Raw genomic sequence first — 25,822 nt, forward strand, 5'->3', positions numbered from 1 at the left:
AGTGTTTGTTTTTTCCTTTGATTTGGTTTTCTTTTCCAGGAGCTTCTGCTATCTTTATGTATGTTAGTTTTTCCTTGCCTAGCTTTTAATATTTGTCATTTTCTCCTGAATCCTTTTTTTAATTTCTGTTTTGACTTTAAAATTTTCTTCTTCTTGCCTTCTCTTTCTTGTAAGGCATTGCTAGCTGTGTTCATTTACTCTTGTATTCCTTCTGGTTGAGTCTTCATTTCTAAGTTTTCCTGTGTCTGATATCTATTGCTTTCTAATGTCTTCTATCATTTACTTTATAATATCTTCTAGCCTGTTTTGAAACAGTTTGTTACTGTGTTGGTTTCGTGTGTGTGTGAGTGCGTGTGCATTTGCGCATGGGGTTTTTCGCTGTGCTTTCCTTGTAGGATAACTGTCCTCCTTATTCTGCCCCCCCTCCCCCCATTAGTAATGTTGTATGAGGTTTAACCTCAGTACTTTTGCTTATTTTTGCACACATTTGGTTTTATTCACCTTTTATAAGGTGTGTGTGGTTCCAAGTCATTTGTTTGGCTTCATGGAGCTCCCTCGTCTGTTGCTGTGTGATGTTAAAAATAGGGCCCTTACATTTTGTGGGTTCTAACTCTGTTCCCCTACTTTATTTTCTTTTGGCTCTTCTTTTTCCTTTCCTGTTGTTCCTGTTCTCCTTAATCTGTACTCCATTCCTGGTAGTTTCTTGTTTGTTATGGGGCATTCTGCTAGAGGAAGCTGTGTGAGTTTTTAGAGCTCATCTGTGGTTAGACTGCTTAGCCTTTTCTGGTCTGTGTACTAACCTGCATCCCCATGACAAAACCCCTGCAGTCACAAGCTGTTGTTAGCAGATTGACTCACATCATTACTTGTTGGAGATTTTGAGATCCTCCAGATATTAGGTTTGTGAAGTATATACCATTCCTTCAGCTTTCTCCCCTACAGATGTTAGTCTCCACAGGTCTTATGGTTGTGGGTGGTTTAAGCTCTCCCACCTGCTTGTATTTGGGGATTCATGAAGATACCTTGACACCCCATTTTGTGATGCTGGCAGCAAGAATTTGGTTTGCCTTTCTAGTGGATCTGCTTTTATGGTGGGGAGTGAGGAAGCAAATTGTGCTGCTGTCCTCCTACGTCCTGTATCTTAGTTTTTATTGAAATGGTTTTCTCTAAGCCTAGGATCACAAACACATGAATTCCTAAAATGTGACCTGCTGTTTGTCACGGCTGCCCCATTCCTGTATAAGCTCTGAGGGGAGGGATGGGTACAGAAGACCAGAATGAAGGAGCAGTTTATCAATTACCAGCTGAACGTGGCCCCCTAACCCCTCTGAGTTTCCTCATGCTCTGGTCTCAGTCATATCAGAGACATAGTTACTCAGTTTTCTTCTAAAATTTTTTTCTAGTCCAGGTTCAGGCGTACAAGAAGTCTGTCTTCCTAAATAAATGCTCAGATTGACCTGTGAAATCTCACCATTGATGGTGGGAAGATGCTATTTCCCCCCTCCGTTTCACCACCTCACCCCAAATGTAAGTTTTAGAACTTTGCATTTTCCCTTTTGGTGTAGCTCTTAGAAGGTGACTTAAAACATACCAACTTTTCAGAAATTTTTTATTTTGAGCAAAAGGGGCAACTGGTTTGACGACTGGGATTGGAGATTTGAGGAAATGTTTTGTATCATTTCTGCTATATACATTTATCTGATGTGTAATATATCAGCATGCAATGGTAGCTGAGATTTTTACATGTTTCACTAACAAACATTAGCCATTGTAAGTGTCACAACAGTTCAGTGTGTATGCATACATATTAAATAAGTATACATTTATAAAATATAGTTATAATTCAGATGGGAAAAGTCTCAAAAAATATAACCATTGGGTCAACATTACTATTGGTTTTCTTTACATAAAACCTTTCATATGTTTACCATACAGTATGTTAATAAGACGAAATACTGCTTTCCAGTTTTGAAGATACCATACAAAGTGAGATTAAGATGCCAGTGATCTCAAGGGCTAAGGTGTAAATTTAAATGAATCTATACATATACTATCAAACTGTTTTCAATGGGAAAAGAAAATCTTCAACAGATAGGCTGAAACAATTGAATATCCATATGACAAACAGAAACAAAAGCCAAAATTTAACACTAATGCACACCATACGTGAGAGTTAATTTGAGAACAATCATTGACTTAAATGTAAAGTAAAAATTATATATCTTTACAACCTCGATGTAGATAAATATTTCTTAGAAGAGGAGGTAGAAGATACTAGGGGCTTCCCTCATGGCTCAGGCAGTAAAGAATCAGCCTGCAGTGCAGGAGACCTGGGTTCGATCCCTGGGTCAGGAAGATCCCCTGGAGAAAGGAATGGTTACCCACTCCAAAATTGTTGCCTGAAGAATTCCTTGGACAGAGGAGCCAAGTGGGCTACAATCCATGGGGTTGCAAGGAGTTGGACACGACTGAACCCCTAATACAACACTTAACAAAAAATGATACTGACAATAAAAGAAAAAAAATTCATCAGGAGACATTGTTAATATTCATAGAGGAAGCCTCAGACAGAAAATGTTTACAACATAAGAAAGGAAGTGAATCTAGAATACATTAAAAACCTCAAAAAACTGCTGCAACTTAATAAGGCAATTCAGTTTTTAAAAATGACGAATATAGAGACACTTTAGGAAAAAGGATATATGACTGGAGGATAAGCCCATGAAAAAGTACTCAATATCATTAGTCATCAGGAAAATGTAAGTTAAAACTATTAATACAATAAATGCCACCATAGAGCCACTAGAATGGCTAAATGGAAATGGCTGACAACTGATTGATTGTCAAGGATGCCTTTCTGACAAGGAACTCTCCTACTTTGCTGGTGGGAATGAAAACCATGCAATCACTTGAACAATTCTTTAAAAAATTAAATATAGAGATCTATCCTGGTCTCTATAATAGAAATCAAATCAGTGGTTGCCTCTACCGGTAGGGTAGAGATTGGTTGGGAAAGAACTTGAGAGAACTTTCTGAATGGATTTGGGTCATAAGGGGTCTATGTACATCTTCATAAAAACTAACTGAACAGTGTACCTAAGGTCTCTGCATTTTTTTCTATGTAATTATATGTCAGTTTTAAAAATTCAGTGCAGATTAAAAAACATTTTATATAGTTTGGTAATGCTGTTTTATAAAATTACATTTTTTGGATGTCATCCAAAGTTTATTTGCATTGCATTTTAATTTTATTGTGCAATACATTAGAGTAAAACTTAAAAGGTTTCACATTTGGTTTTGTTCACCTGTATCAAGCTGTTTTCACTGTATTGCATGAGATGAGTTCCAAAGTAAATGAACCAGATTACATGGTAATGGCTATTTGATTATGCTGTGAACTGTTCAAGTCACCTTCGTTTTTATTTGTGAACTTTTTCCTACATGTTTAGGATATTTAATACCTGCTTCTAGTAATTTGGCTACTGTTATCCTCTGTAAGGGGGTATTTACATAGGGCTCTGTGATAGTTTGATGGACTTCGAAGAAAAGATCTTGCCAAATTACATCACAACATCTTGTTAATTTTTGATGTATCTTTCCATTTTACTACTTATATTTGGTTAGTTTTGGCCTCTTTTATTTTTTGTGATAGTCAACCTCTAGATTTCATATCCTTGCTACTTTATTGATTATTTTATATAAAAATTCAACTGTGCATGAAGAACAGTTTATTCATAGATTTTTATATATTTATCAAATGGTCCACTTTATGAATGTGTCCTTTTCATAAGAAGGGGAGTATTATACCTAGATAATATTATGTTTTTCCAAGAGTTAATTGGGAGAATTATATGAATTCATGCTCTGAGTTCATGCTTTTACATTTTTGTGGACTGCTTTATGGGGAAAAAAATGACAGAAAAATTTTCTTAGAGTTCATTCAAATGTATTCACAAGAAAATGTCATGGCAATGTTTGTTTTTTTTTGAAATGCTGTGAGTTAGGAAATATGTTATATCTTGCCTTAGGAAAAATGGAGGATAAATATGACCAGGTTCTTAAAAGACAGTGGATTTCTGCTAGGTGAAAAGCTTCAGTGTTGATGAGATTTGAATGTAGTTTTTATGAACTTTCATTAAAATATGAGTCTTTGTACACTCTACTTCTTTAAATGTGTTTCACCTTTCTCACGTAATTCTGGCTATTTCGTATCTGTGATACAAAGGCATGTCAGAGTATAGACTACATGTTGGAACATCATGGCTGGATCAACTGAAGATAAGTTAGACTCTATTTATGACACCTTTGGGAAAGGGGACCAAGATTCATGCCATTTTCTCCTTATAATAGAAGACAGTGGTCATTATTTCTCTGCCTCTATTGTGTAATAGAGGCGCAATAATGAAATTTTTGCATAATTGTTGAATCTGGGTTTGTGATATCATAGACTGAGAAATTTATATGTAACTCACACACAAATGGAAAACCTAACATTCAGTACTGTTCAGAAACCGTGATTTAGTTTTAGTTACTATTTTATTTGGAACTAGCTTTGTTGGAGTCAGCATTTTGTCTAGGGATAATCTGCCCTTAGGATGATTTGCTTAGAGGATAGGACCTCATGTTGCTAGGGTAATGTTAGAGGACTTTTCCTCGCTGTTCAGATATTATGACAAATGGGTGGGAGGGTGAGGACCTTCCCTTTAGCTAGTGCCTAGGAGTGCCCTATTATTCACTGAATTATGGCAAGGTGAAGGTTTTCAGATTAAGTTACCTCTTGAGGGCAACTTAATGTTTCGTTGCTTGGGTTAGTCACATCATTCATATAAAATGCTGAGTGGGGTACAGACAGTAGAAAACCAAATTTACATTGTGGGGTGATAAGTGTAGTGGTGCTTAAACTGGGAGCCTGTGACTGTTCAGACATTTCATGCAGTACTTTGCATGGCATGCACATTTTCTTGAGAGACAGAAGGTCTAGCAGTGGTTAAGATCCATTGTTCTAGAGCCTGATTTGAGATGTAGTTACCAGGTATTGATTTCTGCATAAATGTGAAAAGGCAGTTGCCTCTCTTGGTTCCCCAGGCAGTTGATTCCACTCTCTCCTCTTTTGTATGATGATCTTAAATCTTCCTGGGCAGTGTTTCATTTTGTGCCCCAATAGTTATTTACTGCCAATAGGACACTTTCCCTGACATCACATTGGGAGAGCTGAGAATGCTTTCCCATAATTCACCTTGTATGTAGTGATTCCGTCAAATTGCAGAATATGGTGATGTTGTTAATAGATAAGTGGTGACTATATTATGTGGTAATAGCTTAGAGTCAGCTATTAAGCTTCTTTTGACAATAAAAGCTTTTCTGGGCTTAGAGAACTAGGGGAATTACCATGATCCTAGTTTTAAAGGTCACTGTTTGTGATGGGTGGAGAGTTCTCATGTGTCTTTCTGTAAATCTGTGAAATTTAGTTTGCCCTGGTCCAGGTGACTGTGCATGAATAACAGGCAATGACACCGGAGCTCACAGGCTTGAGTTTGGTAACTGGCTTAGATTTGGGCTCCAGGTAAGGACTTCAGGGACAATTTCTCTGTTCTTAAAAACTAGGAAATTAATAGGTCTTCTGTCTGGGAGGGCTCCTTAATTTCAGTGGGACACTGGCCAAAAACAAGGACTAAACAGTATTAATATAACTTTGCTTCTTTGTTAGTAGCCTTGACAAAAGCTTCCTTTTTATGTGTATTTATTTTTCTCATAAAGGATCTTTTACTATTTTGTATTTTAACACAAGGGGCAGATGTCTCTGGCTCTGAGCTGGGCTTTGCAACATGTCCTGCCTTTTGAATGTTTCTTTCAGCTTGGGCAGCTCTCTTTGTTAAAAGGCCAAACCCCTTAGTGAGATGTTCTGGGAAAGAGGACCTCTTGATATTTGAAAGGTGAGAAATCCATTTAAGCCATGTGATGGCTACCGACAGCCCTACTGCTGGGTTCTGCTTGTTTTAATGTAAGTGATAGATGCTCTGGCTGGTCGTGTTCAGTAATTGGATGTGAACTCTGTAAGTGACATTTCGTGGCAAATGTGAGGGCACTGTGGATGGCACTTGATTTCTGTGTTGCTGCCTTAGGCTTCAAGGTAGAAACAAACCATAATGGAATTTAATTATTAGAACATATATTCAAAGATTAGTTCAATGCATTTGTAATACCCTTCGTTGTTAGGTAACTGTTTGATTATTGTGCATGACACTGAGTGTGTGTGATTTATAATGCCAGTGTGTGCAGTGCAGCAATAGAAATGCTAATAAGGCTGTGGGTAGGGAGGGCTGCCATCAGTACTTTGTCAGCAGCTCGCTGCCAAATAGTCTTCTAGGAAAGACATGATCTGTAATCAAAGAGGAGTTTGTGGAAATAGCAAACACAGACAAAAAATGTTATGATAAAAGACAGTGTTCACTGCTTTCTTTCAGGAGAGGCTTCAGTTACACCTTATGAATGACATCTTCCCTTTTTAACTGTGTCTACAGCTTTGATAGTTTATCAGGATCAGGAGGAATTGGTCATAATCTACTTTGATTTCAGGGCTGGTTTTAGAAGGCAGCATCGAATGTAACGTCTTACTAATATATTCAATTAGAGTCTCTCTAGATTTCATCTTAAAAGGCTCTGTGCCTTCTAATATCAGCAACACTATGAGCATTTTTGAGGTGAGGTGGTCCCTGGATAAGGATGCTGTGACATGTGTGGAGGACAAAGGAGTACGTGGCTTGCTTCTACAAGCAGATGGGAACATGTAGGGGTGTTTCTACAATTGTCCCTCAGGAGACTGGTCCAGGGCCCACCGTGGGTACCCAGATCCTCAGGTGCTTAAGTCCCTTATGTGCTGGGAGACCGGAAAATTCATGTCACTTGCTTGATGGCACAGTTTACTTCATTGCCATGATCTGAAGTGTACACTCGCAGTAGCATTGAGGTATGCTTGTATATGTACCATGTGTGGGGTTATATGTATGTGTAAGTTCTGTGTAACTTCTGTGCATATCAAGCAATAAAATGTTGTAAGCACTCCAGAAACCTTTCTCATGCTCCCTCCCAGACACTAACCCTATAGTAACTACTGTTGTGAGCTCTGACATCATAAATTAGTTCTGCCTGCCTTTGAACTTTATATGTAAAGGGTGTCATGTGATATGTATTTATATGTGTCTGGTTTCTTTAGCTTAGCATATTGTTTGTAAAATGCATCTATGTTTTTGTATGTTACAGTAACATTTTTGATTCCTATGTAATAATGCATTGTATGAATATACTGTAGTTGATTCTAAACTGTTAGTGACTGTTTGGAAAATTAGAAGGATTTTAAAAGATCCCTTTCAGTAACTGAGCAAACAAGTAGATTATAAATGAGTAAGAACATAGGTTTCCTCCTCCGGGGGATCTTACTGACCCAGGGATTGAACCTGCGTCTCCTGCATTGGTAGGCGGTTTGTTTTTTTAAATCACTGAGACATCATGGGAAGCCTGAATATTGAACAGCGTAGTTTAAAAATTTGAGTTAGTTGTTGTAAACACAAACACAATTACTGTGCCCAGTAACAGAAGAAACTGTGCCCACTAACAGAAGAAACTGTGCCCACTAACAAGAAACTGTGCTCAGTTACCGAAGAATATGCATTCTTCTCAGATACCTGTAGGATATTAATCAGAAATGACTATGTTGGATCTTAATGCAAGTCTTAATGTATTTTAGAGGATTGAAATCACATAGATCATGTTCTCTGGGCATAATAGAATTAAGTTAGAAGAAGAAAAACAAAATGATTATCTGGAAAATCTAGAAATGTGTGGAATAAAGCAGTGCACTTCTAACTAGTCTATAAGCCAAATAAAGAGTCCATTGGAAACTAGAAAATACATTACATTGAATGATTAACGAAATTATGAGTTATCAGAATTATTGGATGTAGCTAAAGATATGCTCAGAGGTAAATTTTTAGCCTTAAATATACATGAAAATAAGAAAGAATAAAGTCAGTATCTTTATAGAGAGATTTAAAAATAATTTAAACCCAGGAAAAGGAAGGGAATAATGAAAATGAGATCAAATTAATGAATTAATAGGGAAGTGTGCATTAAAGATAATAATATGAGAACTTGCTTCTTTGGAATGACTCATGAAACTTAAATTCTTATAAAGATGATAGAGAAGAGACCGAGAAAAGGCAGCAAATTACCAATATGAAGAATAAAACTGGGACAGCAGTATAGATCCTACAAGTGTTGATATCAGAGGATGTGATGAAGAGTGGTATACTGTTATCTTTGAATATTCAGCTGTGGCACCGAACATTTGGGCACTTACACAGACATGAATAAGAATCCTTATAGGGGAATTTCCTGGTAGTCCAGTGGTTAGGACACTGTGATCTCACTGCCAAGGTCCTGGGTTCAGTCCCTGGTTGGGAAACTAAAATCCCGCAAGCCTCATGGTATAACAAAAAAAAATTGCTTAGAGTAGCAGCCTTGGTTGTACTTGTAGTGAAAAACTAGAAATGACCCAAGTAATCTGTCAGTATTAAATTTTTCAACAAATCGTGCAGTATTGTACATGAGGTAATATGTATCATTTAAAATGAATGAACTAGGGAATGGAGAATCATACAAGCATAATACTGAATAAAGAGATTGCAGGGGAAATCAATATGGTATTGCTTATGTAAAGTGTAAAAACTGCCAAGCAATACATTATAGTTTTAATTATATGTACATACGAAGTAAAAGCATAAATAAAGTGTTGCATTGGAATGACCAACAGTAAATTCAAATAGTGGTTACCTCTGGGAGAGTGACATGAAACCTGTCTAGAAGGACTGCACAGGCAACTGCTTCAGGTTTGGTCATGTTTTATTTGTTAAAATATGTTTGCCCCTTAGTTTCTTACTTTTTTATACCTTTATGCCTATGAAATTTTCTTAATAAATTTTATAAAAGACAAAGGTAAAGAAGGTTTTTAAAAAAAAAAACTTTCAGAATTTTTGTGCGCAAAGCTCAGCTATGGCTGAGAGACAGAGACTTGGGTTTCTGTTCCTGTGGATAGGGAGATGGGTGTGTGGATTTATCAAGGTTTTTTAGCCCTTTCTCTGTAAAGAAAGAAAGTTTATGAAAGTGAAAGTCACTCATTTGAACAAGTCGCTTAGTCGTGTCCAACTCTTTGCAATCCCATGGACTATACAATCCATAGAATTCTTCAGGCCAGAATACTGGAGTGGGTAGCCTTTCCCTTCTCCAGGGGATCTTCCCAACCCAGGGATCGAACCCAGGTCTCCCGCATTGCAGGCATATTCTTTACTGAGCCACAAGTGAAGCCCTCTGTATGAAGGCTTTCTCTGTATGATGCAATCAAGTCACAGAGTACTCTTCTTCCTGCCAATTTCAGGTGCTCTTGAGAAGACAGCTAGTTTTAAGGAAAAGGATACCCCAAAAGACCAAATGTAGTATAAAAAATGTTTCTTGCTTAGGATTGTAAGGTTACTAAGTGGCAGATTTTACTGCTAGTTGCTTTTTTAAAACACTTAACTATTCTCTGACTTTTGGTTGGAGGGGAGGTGGCTTCCCTGGTGGCTCAGAGGATAAAGAGTCTGCCTGCAATGCAAGAGACGTGGGTTCGATCCCTGAGTTGGGAAGATCCCCTGGAGAAGAGCATGGCTGCCCACCCTAGACATTTTAGGGGAAGGGTGGAGAGATTGACCAGAGGGTCTGTCCCTACACTGGAATGTTCTATCAAGACTGGGTCTTTATCTGTTCTTTTCCTCTCCCAAATCCTCAGTGCCTGTCCCCACAAGAACAGCCTGATACCTGGAAGAAGCTTATTAAATATGGATTACATGATTTGAGGAAATTATGCTGTAAAATTAATTTGAAAAATTTTACTCACTTCAGCGCTATTGTTTCTGTAACTGTTATCATATACTGGGGTTTTTAGGAAGTCTTTTACATCTCAACCTAGTTTTAGCTAGTAAATTATTTGATTTTGAAGAGCATTTGGTTGTTGTCTGTATGGTCTCCAGCATCAGCTGGAAGAAAGAAGCATCACAGCTGACTCAGAGTTGTCTTTCTGCATATTAATTTCTCGTTGTGTTAAACGTAGGAAGGAACTTAGAAATTTTTTTTTTTTTTAGCATTCTCTGGCATAAAAGCGTTTTCAGCAGAGCAGATTCATCAATTAATTCTAAAGGAAGTAAGTCTTTTTTGTGATAATGGAAATATTCCTTATCTTGATTGTGGTGGTGGTTACACAACACATTTGTCAAACAGTTTTATTGTTTATGAAATATACTTCAATAAAGCTGGTTTAGGGGAAAAAAAGATGAGCCAAAACAATAAGGCAAAATCCCCAAATTAAAACACTTCTGAAAAAGGATAGAGGATGAAAGATTTTAAAAGATCTTCCTTCAAAAGATATTAACATTTATATAAGTTGTATTGGTGCTTGAGCATGATGGGGAATCTTCTTGGCAAAATTAACCCATTTTGAAGTGAGTTGTAGCTCTGGTCATAGGCTCTTTTGATTTTCTTCCTCTTCTTTTCTTTTTAAAGCAGCATTTCCTCAGAGCGGCTGTACTTGACTGAATACCCTGATCGATTATCTGGGATTAGCTCAGCCCTCTCATTTCCTGCTTTCCATCTCTCTTCCAACAGGCCAGTGGGCCTTTGTTGTCTGGCATGTGGACTGAGATAAGCTCTCAGGGCATGTTTGTATTAGAAGAATGGTTGTAGATGGAACAGTTAAAAATAGACTAGTTGGTATTAAAGGTTGCGGTCTTTGTTTTGGTTTAAGTCAAAAGGAAAGAAAAATATGATTGATACTTAAGACAGACTGGTTTACATAAAGTGAAATAGGAAAACATGAATTTTTAGGGTTCCTGTTGATTTTTCCCCTTTTAAACCAAACTATTTGAGGTTGTTTATTGACAAACTTAAAATGCGGTAAAGAACCTGCCTGCCAATGCAGGAGACTATGAGAGAAGTGGGTTTGATCCCTGGGTCAGGAAGATTCCATGAAGGAGGGCATGGCAACCCATTCCAGTATTCTTGCCTGGAGAATCCCATGGACAGAGGAACCTGGGGAGCTGCAGCCCGTGGGGTCACAGTCAGACATGACTTAAGTGACTTACACACACACACATGCAGAATGTATTAGCTGAAATTGGATTTGTATTATTATGTAGGCTGATATTATTTGAATTAAATAATTTCTGAACCTATATTAGTGTTCCTTAGAAGTGCAGATACTCAATTCTAAAAATCTTCACGCTACTAAAAGATGTTTTATTTTTCGGTGTTACCAGCTGTACATTTTGCAGTTTAATTCAGAAAATGATGGTACAAAAAAGTTATCACCTAGACAGAGGAAATGCTGGATTCATGTAAAATAGTTATGTTCATCTTGATAAAAGATGATGATTCAACATAGTATGGTAAGCTAGAAGGTTTCTTTTTGTTTCTTAAAAGTTGATGTTTCATGTTGCCAGTTTTCTTGGGTAAGAGGCAACACCACATTTGAAATGGCCACAGAGTTGCCTGGAATCGCAAATTGCTGAATAAGTTACCCAAGTTACTCTACCTACTTCTTCCTAGCAGGCTTTCAGCTTAATAGGTTCACCACTGGTTTAAAGTGTAACTGTTTAGTATAGATCTGTTTGTATTCTTGTTTAAATCAAGCTTTAAATATTTCTCAGTATCATAAGTTCAAATTTTAGCAAGAAAAAATCTTAGATTGAAATGAGGCTTCTTACCTAGATTTTCTTTAACTTCCTGCTCACTATTGGAATGTCTGTATAAGTAAAAATAAAATCTGTTTAATATCTGATTTCTGACTATATGTATGCTTTTCAAACATTTCCAGCTATGGTTCCATTTGCTATTAATAAAATTGTTTCAACTACCAGAGTCTGAGAGAGAGGCATCTGGGGCTGTTTTTGTAGCTTGTTCGCTTCATCCTGTAGAGCAGCTCTTCTCATGTGTGGATGGTCCATGGTCTGCAGGGTCAGTCCGCTTTCATGATGACACCAAGACATCATTTGCCTTTTCACTCTTCATTCTCTCGTGAGTGTACCGTGGAGCTTCACAAAGGCTGAATGAGGTGTGGTTGCAGATTCAGAGGATTGCAGAATCAGATGTAAAAATTTTTTTCCTTAAGCCAAATGTAAGAGATTTGTAAAAACATAAGTATTGCTCATTTGCTTTAAAAGGATAGATACTTATTATAATTATTTATATTAATGTAATGAGGTTATATCATTAAATGAATTAGTAAAAATGTCTAAAAGTTTTCTTTAATTTTCTAATATAGCAGATGTTGATAAGATATGACCCACATAAACTGAAGCTCTTTGATGCCTCATTAATTTCTATGAGTGTAAGGAATCTTGAGTCTAACAAGTTTGAGAAACCACTTTCATAAACCACATGTTGACTCGGTGAAATCTTTTCAAGGTATTTCAGCATCAGTTTTTAATAGTACAATCTGTGTGATGTCTCTTTAATCATAGTAATCTAAGTGATTTTTATTTCTGAAGTAATGTGATAGTTTAATTTGTGAAACTTCTAGAGAATTTTGGAGGTCTACAGGCCAGGAGGTCTACAGGTCACCCCCTCCCCCGGTTCTTGAACTTCCTTTTCACTCCTGCCCCACCACTGATGTGTGATAGAGTTGTATAACTTTTCTGGCCGTGTCATGTGCAAGAAGTGATTCATTACCCCAGAATGAGGAATATCGCTGTCACTGTCACCACCATCTTCAAACAACTAACATATTGCAAATGTGTTCAACTTGGTAGTTTGGGGGCTTGATTGTTTAAGAAAGAAACTCAGTGGAATGCATAATTCTCTTTAATTAGGGATTATGAGCAATTTGGCAATTTCTTATGGTGCTGTCTACAAACAGTGATTTTTCTCTTGGTGGGTGAAATCTTTTGGGCCAAATAGAAAATTTGTTGTTATGGATTTTTATGGTGTAATCAAAGCTGCTGGAAAGAATACTGGCTTTTAGGAAGGGATTTTTGCTGCAGATTTGGGGGAATCTGTGTGTGTGTGTGTGTGTGTGTATGTATGACATAAACTCTTTATTCACTTTAAGAGGACAAGGACAGGAGAGGTTACGTAATGATGCTATGTGCTATCTTCTGAGGCCAAGAAAGATGAATTTCCCCAGCTTTACCCTCTGCACTCAGTTTTGGTCTCAACGCTGCAAATTTCATTGTTCATACATAATGTCATCCTCCATAGAAACTGCCTTAAGTTTTGACTCCATAGTTAGCAGTAGAGAGATAATTGTGTTCTCATGCATCTTTTTGATTCTACCATTAATAAATCATCATTAAGAAGCAGTGATTTTGAAGATTTATTTCTGATCATCGGAGCTGGTGTTTCAACATTTTTAGTTGCATCATTTTTCTGGGGATTCATATTAACCAGTCATCTGTACATTTTGGTTGTAAACACTGTAAAAAGTCTTCTGCCTTCCCTGAGTTGTACCGTCCTGCTTCACCATCTGATTACAGGTGATTTATATCCTTTTGCACAGGCCCAGAGGCTGATGCAGTCTCTTGAAAACAGTCTTTTGGATTGAGTGCCACAGGTTTGTGAATTGAGCTTGTCACAACCTTGATTCTAGGGCCTTCGAGCAGTAAGCAGCTTAGTCAAATGGATGTGGTTTGTTTCTGTTTCTTTTATCTATTTTATTCACCATGCTAGTTCTGAGTAGACCCCTATGTAGTTTCAGGTTATGTCCATTTGCAAATGCCAATCAGTACATGGTAAATAGCTGCTTGTACAGTCCAAAGGCCCAAGAAAGGAGCTCTGATGGCTGATGGCAGGAAAAAATAGATGGCCAGCTCAAGAAGAGAGAAAGAACCTGCTCTTCCTTCTTCTTTTTGTTCCTTTTGCGTCCTTAAGAGATTTGGATGATGCTCGTCCACATTGGGAGGGCAAATCTCATTGCTCAGTCTACTGACTCAAATTTTGTACTCGTCCAGAAACACCTACACAGGCACACCCAGAAATAATGTTTTACCAGTTATCTGGGCATCCCTTAGCACAGTCAAGTTGACACATAAAAGTTAAGCATCACACCACTAAACAGGTTTCTGTGTTAGAAACTCAAGTGTTGTGGTCTCTATATGGGAGATGTGCTCAGTCATAGTTCTTGGACTGGTCCATTCGGTCACCACTGGGTGGTGGATGTATCTGAGAAAGTTGGAGGAAGGGCATTTTAGGACAGAACAAGTGTGGATGCTTTGTTTACTCAGTGTCAGACTTGCTGGCCCTTCCTCTACGCTCTCAAATACAATGAAGCAAAATGTTTAGTTGCTGTCTCAGTACATTAAGATTTGTACATGATTGTGTGATTATCTGTAGGAGATACTCGAAGCCCTTTCTCCTTTGAGAACAAGACTCTGGAGCCAGTGTTTCAGCCTTTTCCTAACCTCCTGGGACCTGTGCCAGAGCCAAACGCTGAGATGGGTGGACCTTGATGGCCTGAGCCCTGGTGGCATTTATGTGTTCCTGTAATCTGATGGCATTTTGAATTGTTATGGCTGTAAAGCTCTTTAGATATAGATGTATAGAAAATTTTACATTGCTAGTGTCTTATGTTAGGAGCACAGTAGTGGTTTAAAATAATGTTACAAAATATTTCCTACTTGATTTCAGCTGGACTAATCTTAATCCTGATGTTTATCCACACAGTTGAGTAATGATGATCTTGTGGTTGGTATGGAAAGCTTATCTATGGACTGATCCGCCTGGGCTTGTGTCTGGAATCGTGTCTGACTCTTTGCGACCCAATGGACTGTAGCCTGCCAGACTCCTTTGTCCATGGGATTTTCCAGGCAAGAATACTGGAGTGGGTGCCACTTCCTCTTCCAGGGGAGTCTTCCTGACCCAGAGATGGAACCCATCTTTCCTGCATGGCAGGCAGATTCTTTACTGCTGAGCCACCTGGGGAGCCTGCCTGGAGTTGTGCTTGGCCTTTGAAGAAGAGTAATCTTAGACCCCTCTCTCTGTCCCTAGTCCCCTCCCCCAGTCAGGAATGGTTGAAGCTCCTAAGACTGTGTCTTAAGGTCTTGTGTGGGTGATCTTCCCAGCAGGCATCACCTGTGGTGGAGTGGCCTCAGCAGGGTTGACATTCCACTCCATACTGGCCATGCAGCATCCTGGGAGGGTAACTCTTTACTGTCTCCGTTTTGAGGAGATACATGACAAGTTTCTTCAGAGGGAATCTTCTTAAGCCATATCACATACAAATGTTAACTGTTTTTATTCCCCAAATTTCTGGAAAAACCTGACTGACTATTTTGACTTTTTATACAACAAGGATTTTGGTCTGATTTCACCTGACTCTGAATCTGGACCTTCCATTATTTGAAATGTGAGCTCCCAAGAACTAATCAGTTAAAATTTTGAAGGAAGAGCTCTGTTGTCTCCAGAAGATTATTTTGACTTTGCAAATTGTTCATTTGATGAATCCACCTTCATATCCTAGTTAGGTTGTCTTTGGCCCTGATCCATCTATCACATCTGATAACAGTGGGGGGACTAGAATGGCCTGTTTGGAGGGTTCTGGGAGTTCTGATACCTGCCAAGGCCTGGTAGGTGATTGATGGGCAAAGAAGGTCCTTCCTGTGTAATGCAGGTGAGTATGAAGTTATCCTTGTTCCCATTCTGGTTGGAAATAAGGAATATTGAAAAGGGAAACTCTGTAGTTGTCTAATTGGTCATTAGTGAGCGCCTGCCCTTCTCCATCCACCCCATCCCCCCACCCCTGCATTTCTCTTATGTTTTTATATTGTGTGAAAATTTTTCCCAGGAAAAATATGGTCCTAGGAAGGACACAGATTGGCTATTTAAAATAAACAAAAGTACTGTATTAACAATCATGAAAGATCACTAGGAAGGGAAATTGACTTCTTGACCTTGAATCACATATATTTATATTTAGGATGGGCTACTTGTGTGCTGTTAATAGAATGAACCAGTGTCACTTCAGCAGAGCCTCCTGTTTGCCTTTCTGGTCTGGTGTCTGCCTTTTTCTCCAGTGTTTGTCAGTAATCTTACTCTGAATTTTTAATTTCAGTTCTGACTTTTACATTCATTAATTCTAAACCTATTGCCTACCATGCAGAGATCTGGAAATCCTCCCTGTAGAGAGAGAAGTCGCTCAGTTGTGTCTGACTCTGCGACCTCATGGACTGTAGCCTACCAGGCTCCTCTGGCCATGGGATTTTCCAGGCAAGAGTACTGGAGTGGGTTGCCATTTCCTTCAAACGCCTTCCAGTCGAGCTGTCTTTTCTAAACCCGCACGGTGATGAGTTTTGGCTTCTCTTAAACTCTTTATCTCCTTAAATTTACATGCATCCCTCATTTCAAGAAATCCGGGCCAGGTATGTGGACAGATCCCTAATTCAACCCAGAATCGGCCTGTCTCCTTTCCTGCTCAGAGCCACTGAGACTTCACTGTAAGCAGATTGAATGTGCTGCTGTTTGGTGGTTTTCATGCTGGTGCCTCCTACCACCTGGAAGCAGTCAATACATTTCTTACGCCTTAAAGAAAAATTGGTGGAAATACTTCCTTCCAGTGGCCTCTTCTCTGTGTTCAGAAGTATACCCCAGGACACCTTCACTTGAGGGGCTTTTCACTGCTTCCTTCTTCATTCAGCGTTGTGTTAAAATGTCTCATTCATAAGCACTTTGACCTTTATGCAGACTTCCAGAGTCAATGATGAGGCATATTTGTTAGAAATACTTGATATGCTTCTTGAATTGTTGCAAAAGTGAAGAACTTTCCCCCTAATTTGCTGTTTGGTGTGTTTTTGTATTGCTATTAGAAGCATAATTTTGGATCTGTGAAAAGCAAAATTTATAACCAGCCTCTTAATTTAACTTCTCTCTTCATCTGTAAAATAGTGATAGTAACATCCAGCATTTATTGAGAGCCAATCCACTCTACTTATATTCATTTGTTTAATTCTCACAACCTAATGAGTTATAAACTATTATTTTCCCTCATTTTATGTGTGAGAGAACTGAGCCTTGGAGAAGTAATTGGTTTTAAGTCACACAGCGCAGTAAGTTGCAAAGCCATGAGTCAAACCCAGGTGGTTTGTGTTGAATCAGATGATCTCCAAGTTCATGCCTGCCTTTAATTGTGATTTTGAGCAGGTCTTGGCCTAGTGAAATGGAGAAGGCAATGGCAACCCACTCCAGTACTCTTGCCTGGAAAATCCCATGGGCGGAGGAGTCTGGTAGGCTACAGTCCATGGGGTCGAGAAGAGTCGGACATGACTGAGCAACTTTACTTTCACTTTCCACTTCCATGCACTGGAGAAGGAAATGGCAAGCCACTCCAGTGTTCTTCCCTGGAGAATCCCAGGGACTGGGGAGCCTGGTGAGCTTCCGTCTATGGGGTCGCACAGAGTTGGACACGACTGAAGCGACTTAGCAGCAGCAGTAGCCTAGTGAAAAGGGTAAAGAAGATGGAGATTTCTGGTTGAGCAGTACCCATGGATCTGAGGCAGCTGAGGGAGACAGTCCTGTGCTCTCTACTCCCTTCTGCTCTTCCTCAGTGCACAGCATCAGCTTCTGTGGGAAAGGATGTTTTAATTCCTAAGACTCCTGAGGATGGTAGTGTTAGGTAACACCATTGTGTGATACAAAGGAAGCACAAGGGTGCTTTCCCGGTCCTACTTTATCCACTTGGTTTCATCTGGGGAAGAAGTCTACACATAAGCAAATAGGATGGAACCAGACCATGGAATCATCCTGTTCTGTCCCTCACTTGTCAGATGGCAGATGACTCCACCAAGGTCACCCCCAGCTGACTAGTGACTGCGGACAGCACCAAAATCCTAGGTTACCTGATTTTAGTCTAGAGTCTTTGAAGCAGCACAGTGCCTCCCTTTATAGACGTTTCATCTTCAACCAGATTCCCAGCCTCTTTAGAAAGATTGTGTCCATTACAGCTATTTACATCCGTTCAGAACTTGTGTTTTACACTGAGCCTGCCTGCCTTTGTTGCGTTCCATCTGGGGAATCCAGAGTTGGAGGCTTTGGTAGCACAATGCCGCCACTCCCTGGTTGTCAGGTAGTATTGCACTGGGAAATCCAGTAAGCTTTCAGCTTCCTTTGTAAAGGCTGATAATAGGAGTAGTAAATCCAAGTGCAAACAGACCAAGAGTGGTAATTCTGTGTGGGCGGAGTCATTAAGTGTGCCTGGGTCAGAAGATAACACAGATATTATACCTCAGAGCATCACCAGAATCACTGGCTTGGTTCTGAAAAAGAGGCATTGTCCGATTGCCCATTGTTAATACTTTTAAAAAGTTATTTCCGTTGCCTTCACATTTTCAAATACCTTATGTTTTTTCTGCATCTTTTGAGATGACAGTGTGGTTTTTGTCTTTTGTTGATGTGGTTGTGTCACGTTGATTCACTTGTGTTTGTTGAACCATCCTTGTGACCTGGGATGAATCACACTTGGTCGTGGTGTGTGATCTTTCTTATGTGTTGTTGGATTCGGTTGGCTAATATTTTGTTGAGAATTTTTGTGTCTATATTCATCAGAGATATTGGCCTGTAACTTTCTTTTTTGTGGTATCTTTGTCTGGTTTTGATATTCATACATCTTAGATGTGTTGCAGAAATACATAAAAGTATAAATTTTAGAATAGTGTTGCTAGAATTGCTGGTTGATCTGAATTCCTTTGTACTGTATCAGGTAATTCATTCCTGTGAGTGTTGAAGCATCTGTTAGTAGCTGAGTGGGTAGACATCACTGTCATCTCCTGGAAGAGTCCATACTCTGGAGAAGACATCACTCTGACAGTTCTCAGCAAAGTTCTTGACGTTTTCTGTGAAGCGCTAGTTGGAGTCACTTACTGTCAGAGGAAACAGTACTCTTTGGGTACCTGTTCAGCTACAGTGTTTTTATGTGTCCTTTTAGGTAGTCCATAATCCTGTTTTACAGAAGGGTAGATGAAAAGAATCTTAGTAATGTGCTCAGAGTCATGTGAAAGGGAAATGATGGAGTGGGGATTTGAACCATGACAGACATCCCTTCACCTCCCTGTGGTCCATGTTCCCAGCACAGCAGTGCTTGAACCAGGGTTTAGTCTTACCATTATGCTTTAGCTTTCCTTGAAAAGGAAACCATCAGACCATTGGTTTTCAACTGGGAGTATTTTTTATGGGAAGGGGATGTTTGGCAGTGTTTGAAGACGTTGTGGTTGTCACAGTGAGGAGGGAGGGGCGCTGGCAGTGGCTGGGGGCTGAAGGATGCTGCCTCACATCTAACAGGGTGCCAGGCAGGCTGTGCAGCAGGCTCATCTGGGGCCAGTGTCCGTGGTTCTAGCTCACGAGACCCTGTAGTGAACAGTGTGTTTACTTAAGTGGGTTTATCCCTGAGAACTGCTGCCCAGGCTCAACCCTTCCTCCCCTGGCGTGTCTCCTTCTGTTCCTGGTGCCTGCTCTCGTCTTGGTCTTGCTCTTTATCACCCTGCCTTGGGAAGAAACTGCAGCCGTCGCACTGCTCTCCCACAGCCCAGTGTTTTGGATTTCACTGCCTGTGGCTTTGGTCAGCAGTGCAGATAGAAGACCCCATTTGTTAGAAGCTACCGAAGGCCAAACTCCTGTGAGATTCAGGTTCCTCAGTGTCACACAGAATGCCTTCCTGTGCTGCAGGCAGGTAGACCACGTGCGTGTATCTTATGTGTGTCTTGTGCTTTCTCTATCTTTGTGTCTTTCTTAGATCTCCTCCTTTGCCTAGAAAAAAATTCATTGAAATGTTTCCCATTTTCCCCCAGGTCAGATGTTGCTTCCTCCATAATCCCTTGCTGGAAGTAATTGCTTCTGTCTGTAAACTCCTGTCTATATATAAACTCCTATACTATATGTAACATGTATTCTTTTCATGCAGCCTACTGATTTGTCCACCTTTTCCTACCTGCAGTATAAATAGTATAGAATATAAAAGTACAAAATGGATAAAAACTAAAAAGTACCCATTATGTAGGATTATTCTTTGTATGCAATCTGTTCTACTCAAACTAGTAATGATGCCCTGTATTTGACACAGTTAATTGTGAAAGTAAGAATCTTAGTGTGTATGGTATTTACTTTGGAACAGTGGTTCTTCACATTTGAGTTCAGTCAAGACTTCTGGCAGTTGTTTTCTTTTTTCCTTTCTGGTTCTTCAAATGACTTAGGTATTTTAGCAAAATAGTTTAGAGCCATCCTGGCTTTTAGTGAAGACTTCATATCTTCTCATTTATTAAACCTGAAGGATCTGACTTCATGAGAGAAAGCTCCTCTGACCTGCTTTAGGCTTTGGCCATCTCTTTTATAAACATGAAACATTTCTCAATTTTTAGCTCTCATTCATTTCTGACCGTGGACTTGGGATGAGAAGGTAGAGGCTGCTGAGAGGACTGGCGTTGCGCTCATCTTGGGGAGGTCTGTTACTGCCCTCAGCTCGGTTGGAGAAGTGTTTTCTGAGGCCCTGGAAGCAGAAGTTTACTGCCATGCTGAGATGCTTCTCGGCCAGGTGCACGGAGGTGGTCCCCTCAAGCACTCCACAGCCTTCAAATGGAAAGAGACAGTATTTGGTCCTTTACTCTTTGGATGAACTAGAAACAAGCTAACTTTCAGGGATAACTTGGTTAAGTATGCCACACACATCTACAGGACCCTGATAATCATCGGACTCTTCCTTATTCATAAATATTTATGTCTAAGGTGTTCTGTTCTCAGGACATTCCAAGATAAATGAGACAGGATCCCCCCCTCCATGGACTCATAGTATCTTCCTCACCAGCTATAGTTTGCTGTGTTCATTGCAATAGAGCAATAAATGACAGAAAAAGGGAGGGAGGATATAATTCAGTCTGGGTGATTGGCAGTCCTTGAAGAGATCTGTTAGGTCTTGCTGGGTAAATTCTTTCTGATTTATTGCCCTTAATGGCCTTGACAGTGTGCTGAAAACAGTTTATAAATATTTGCAAAACAATTAAATCTTAAGGTAGAAAAAGTATGTATTCATGTAGTACTACGTACATAGTTAATGTTAAATTAAAAAAAATATAACACTGAATGAATTAGTTAATTAAACTGGGGAGATGCATAGATTCAGGTTTGGTTTCCTTTGTTTCCTGAAATAAGTTACTTTGAGGGATAAGGGTATTTTGGCTGGGATTTTTCAAAATGTAAAAATTGACCTCATAATTAACTTGTCCATATTTTTGTGGTGCTGGTGGTAATTGTATGTCCCCTCCTCTGCCTGTCCGCCTGTTCCCAGGGGCTTTTGATCATGGGTGTGGTATGCGCCTGTGGGCGCCTGCAGTCCTGTTCCTAATGCTGTTAGATTTTCCTTTTCAGAGTAAGAGGGACCATCTACTCATGAACGTCAAATGGTACTACCGTCAGTCTGAAGTCCCAGATTCTGTGTACCAGCATTTGGTTCAGGATCGACATAATGAAAATGGTAAATATCTCCTTCTGGTTTGACTCTTACACTTTCTTAGCTTTGGCAAAGTTCTTTCTAAGAACATTCATTAAATAGAGATAACCACTGTCCAAAATTTTCACTGAAAAAGCATTTTATAAAGACTTTACTGGAGTGTTCACTTTTTTGTTGAGTTCTTTACTGCTTCTGCCTTAAAAGAGAAGCAAACTGATCATGTGCAGGTAACATCTTCTCCTTGAACTTGGAGTAAAGATACATTTTCAGAAATAAAAGTAGCTTCGTCTTCTTATTCCTTTTTCTCACCTAATGTTGAACTAATGACACTTATAATCCTATAGAATTGCTTTTTGTTTCTTTTAAATAACTGTATTTTTGAACTTCTCTGAATCCAGGGTTGTGAACTTCAGTTTTCGAAGCAGAGCTTTCCTGAGTATTTTGAAATTTAGTTTGAGTATTGACTTTTAGAACAGTAGGAAGGTAGTTCAGAGCATCTTTTATTTTTTTCTTCCACTTGCATTGTAGTTTCTACCCCATAACTTTATTGGCATATGAGTGTACATATGTAATATATACATATGTAGTGTACATATGAATGTACATTACATAAGTGTACATTCCATTTATTCAGATGTGTAATAGCTTCTTTTCATTGACTTCTTGTTTTGAAAGGTGCTAGGCCTCATTCTAGCTGATTGACATTTGTTACCCATTATTTATATGCTTTAGGGGTTATCACTCCCCACTTCTGGATGAGGAAATCAGGGCTCAGAGAGGCTAAGAGAGTTGACGAGACTTCCTGTCTTCTGGAGGCCCCAGGGCAGGGGTCCAGCTCTATGGCCCTTATATCTGTAGTCGTCTCACTCCTTCACACTGCTTTGGGAGATGAGTTTTGAGTCAACAAACCAGTGGTCAAAAACAGTTTTCTACCCCCCCCCCTTTTTTTTAAATTAAGGTCACATTAGAGGTCAAGCCTGAGTGTAATAATATGCAAACAGCTTTGAAGAATAATAGTCTTCTATGTTTTACCATTTTTTTTTCTTTTTTGAAACTTAAAAGTTCTGTTAAAGCAGTTAAATGATGATTCTTTTTTAAATATAGTTTAGCAATAGATCAGTAACAGTTTTTTTAGTGGTTAGCAAGTTGCTAAAGTATGATAGTTGTTTCTTTTCCCTTCTTTCATTTTGTGCTTAAGCATTTCAGCAAATGGTGGGGACTTAACGGGCAAAAACACATTCGGCAGGACACTTTTTCCTTTTACTCCTGCTGTATGTTATTCCTCTTCTTAGTTTTGCTGACCAGGACTGGTTATTTATTGTGCTTTTTATAATAGAAGTTGAACCTGAAAGAAAAATTTTGTAGAATTTTCCTATTTTGGGAAACTCAGTTATAATATTCTCCTAATTAATTTTTTCTTATTTTCTTTTTTGGACAGATTCTGGAAGAGAACTTGTCATTACAGACCCAGTTATCAAGAACCGAGAGCTCTTCATTTCCGATTACGTTGACACTTACCATGCCGCTGCCCTCAGGTAAGCACCCAAGATGCGTGATCCTTCTGTGGAGGAGAAGTCATCAAGCATGCAGGTAGAGAGTCTGAGCTGTCCGGATCTCATCTGATATCGTAATACCAGTCACACTCTACGCGTTGTCTCAGCAAGCTGGCACTCGGCGTGAACTTTGTGGATTGTTGGGGTCTCAGAGGTGGCCTCTGTCTTCACTAATCTGGGTGAAGGGAAAATCTATATTTTTTTCTTCCTTCCTTCCTTCCTCCCCCACCCCCTGTAGTTATGTATTTTATTTCTTTGAAAATTTATTGCTGAATTACTTAGAGTGAGGTGTTACACAGATTGGGCTTTCCTGGTGGCTCAAATGGTAAAGAATCTGCCTGCAATGCAGGAGACCCATGTTTAATACCTGGGTTGGGAAGATCCTCTGGAGGAGGAAATGGCTACCCACTCCAGTATTCTTGGCTGGAGAATCCCATGGACAGAGGATCCTGGCGGGCTACTGTCCATGGGGTCACAAAGAGTCGGACATGACTGATTATTATATAGATTGTTGCCTGAAGATTCAATCTCTGCCACTAGAAAAGTTTTAGTTGCTTACTTGTGTCCGACTCTGTGCGATCCCAAGGACTATAGCCTGCCAGACTCCTCTGTCCATGGGATTCTCCAGGCAAGAATACTGGAACGGGTTGCCATTTCCTCCTCCAGGGGATCTTCCCCATCAAGGGATAGAACCCACATTTCTTGTGTCTCCTGCATTTTGGAAGGCAGATTCTTTACCACTGTGCCACCTGGAAAGCCCATTACTTGGGAATGGGGAAAGCATATTGAAGATTTTATTCTGAGGTAACGTTGCTGCTAGTCTTAAAGTCTTCGGTAATAATGCCAAAAAAGTTACCATAAGCTTCATACCTTTTGTTATTTTCTGTCCTTTTCAAGAAAAAGATACCTATTTATTCTGGTATATTTTGTTTATGAGATGGAGACTTGGGGCTTCTTAAGTGGTAAAGGAATAAGACAAGAGATTTTATTATACATTTTCCCCCATTGGAAATAACAAAAATGGTGAAAGAACCACTTTCTTTGTTTAAGAATACAGTTTAAAAACAAATCATAGGGATTTGCTGGCATTTAGCTACAATGAGATAGAGTGATTTCTCTATTATATTGCTCAGATGGTATTCAGCAGAACCATCTGGAGCCTCTTGTGTAAAGCTGCGTAGCTCGAGCCAGTTATTTCAAGGCAAAGTGTAGCAACTTTTAACACAGGGCAGGTTTGGGCAAACTTTTTTGGTCATATAGTCTTGCATGGTCTCTAATTGCAGCTACTCAGCTCAGCCATCGTAGTACAAAAGCCAGAGGCAATGCGTAAATAAGTGAGATGGCTGTGTGCCAGTAAAACTTTACTTGTGAACACTGAGGTCTGAATTTCATTTAATTTCCACATGTCAGGAGATGCAAGTCTTCTCTGACTTAATTTGTAGCCATTTAAAAATGGAAAAACCATTCTTAGATCTCAGGCTGTACAAGAGCAGGTGGTAGACCAGCTTTGGATTGCAGACTGTAGTCTGCCAGCCCCTGCTGTAAGGAAAGGCGTGTATGGGGTTAGATTTGGCTTCTTACAGAACTTGAGATACATTTGGAGAATTCCTGTAGTGTTTTATAAATTTCTTTCAAAATTCCCCCAAGCTTTTCATGTCTTCTTGGGGGTGGTTTTCCAATCTTAAACTTGCATGCTGAACAAAGTGAATTAATGGAAGGTTGGACAGATTGACGGAACCATTGAATTGTCAGCTAAGACAAGTGGATTGATCCTGGGATAATTTCTTACCTGTTTTACATGCTTCCCACCCCCACACCCCCTTCTTATTTCATTGATTCAGGTGAATGATTTTTAATCAATTTAGAGTTTAAGTTAAGTAAACATGTGAGATAAGTTACTCTGGTTATTCAATGGATTTTTATATATTTGCTCACAGCAAATTTATTTGAAAATTTATCAAAGACTGATAGTCAGATCTGTATAGTCATTTTATACTATTTAGCATTTTTAGATGGAGAAGAAAATGGCAACCCACTCCAGTATTCTTGCCTGGAGAATCCCATGGATGGAGGAGCCTGGTGGGCTACAGTCCACGGGGTCCAAAGAGTCGTTCCAGATAATTTTAGGTAGACCCAGATGAATGAACTTTGACTCAGTTTATAATCAGTATCTTCTGTAATTGTGTATGTCATCGTCTCTTCAGTGGCCACCGAAGAGCTGGAGTGCTATTGTGGTGATTCCTTATCTCCTTTTCACTGTGTATGTGACTAGAACCCTTATTGATTAGCTTTTTTTTCTCATGTGGCATTTTCCTTTAAAGAGGTTATGAGGTGGTTTTATAAAACTGTCATTTTAAATTTGATTTTTGTCTGCTTCAAACAGAGCATCTCTTGGGTGACTTGACAGTTGGGTTTTTTTCCCCAAGGACACCAGATGAATGTGAGCATCACCACATGGTTACTGGTGATCTGGTCTAGTAGCTGCTCTGTAACCCTTGTGGGTGTGTTGACATTTGTCTGCATCTGGGGCTCATCTGGGGGTTCTTGCTTTTGCTTAATAATCCTGGTTTGCAGTGGCAGAGTGCTCACCATAGGATCATCTCTGATAAAAGTAGAGTTGAATAGCAGTGCCCCCAGGAATCTCTATTCCTTTTCTCTTCACTAAAGCTAGATTACTTTAATTTTAAAGTATGGGGGTGGGAGTTAGGCTTTCATTTTTTAATTCCAATTCTTCATTCACCGTTTGTCCATTGAAAGAATTTTT

General features: G+C 39.3%; 1 protein-coding gene across 5 annotated transcripts in view; it reads left to right on the forward strand.

The window, feature by feature from the left end:
• Positions 1-25,822, forward strand: part of RERE (arginine-glutamic acid dipeptide repeats) — a 415,138-nt gene that overhangs the window by 222,162 nt on the left and 167,154 nt on the right. For all 5 annotated transcript variants that reach the window (XM_019976073.2, XM_019976075.2, XM_019976074.2 and 2 more), the window contains 2 exons: positions 21,424-21,529; positions 22,944-23,040. In XM_019976073.2, coding sequence (XP_019831632.2) covers positions 21,424-21,529; positions 22,944-23,040 — 203 coding nt within the window. The remainder of the gene's footprint in view (positions 1-21,423; positions 21,530-22,943; positions 23,041-25,822) is intronic.

The sequence above is a fragment of the Bos indicus genome, chromosome 16, assembly GCF_029378745.1.
Source record: "Bos indicus isolate NIAB-ARS_2022 breed Sahiwal x Tharparkar chromosome 16, NIAB-ARS_B.indTharparkar_mat_pri_1.0, whole genome shotgun sequence".
Classification (NCBI taxonomy): domain Eukaryota; kingdom Metazoa; phylum Chordata; class Mammalia; order Artiodactyla; family Bovidae; genus Bos; species Bos indicus.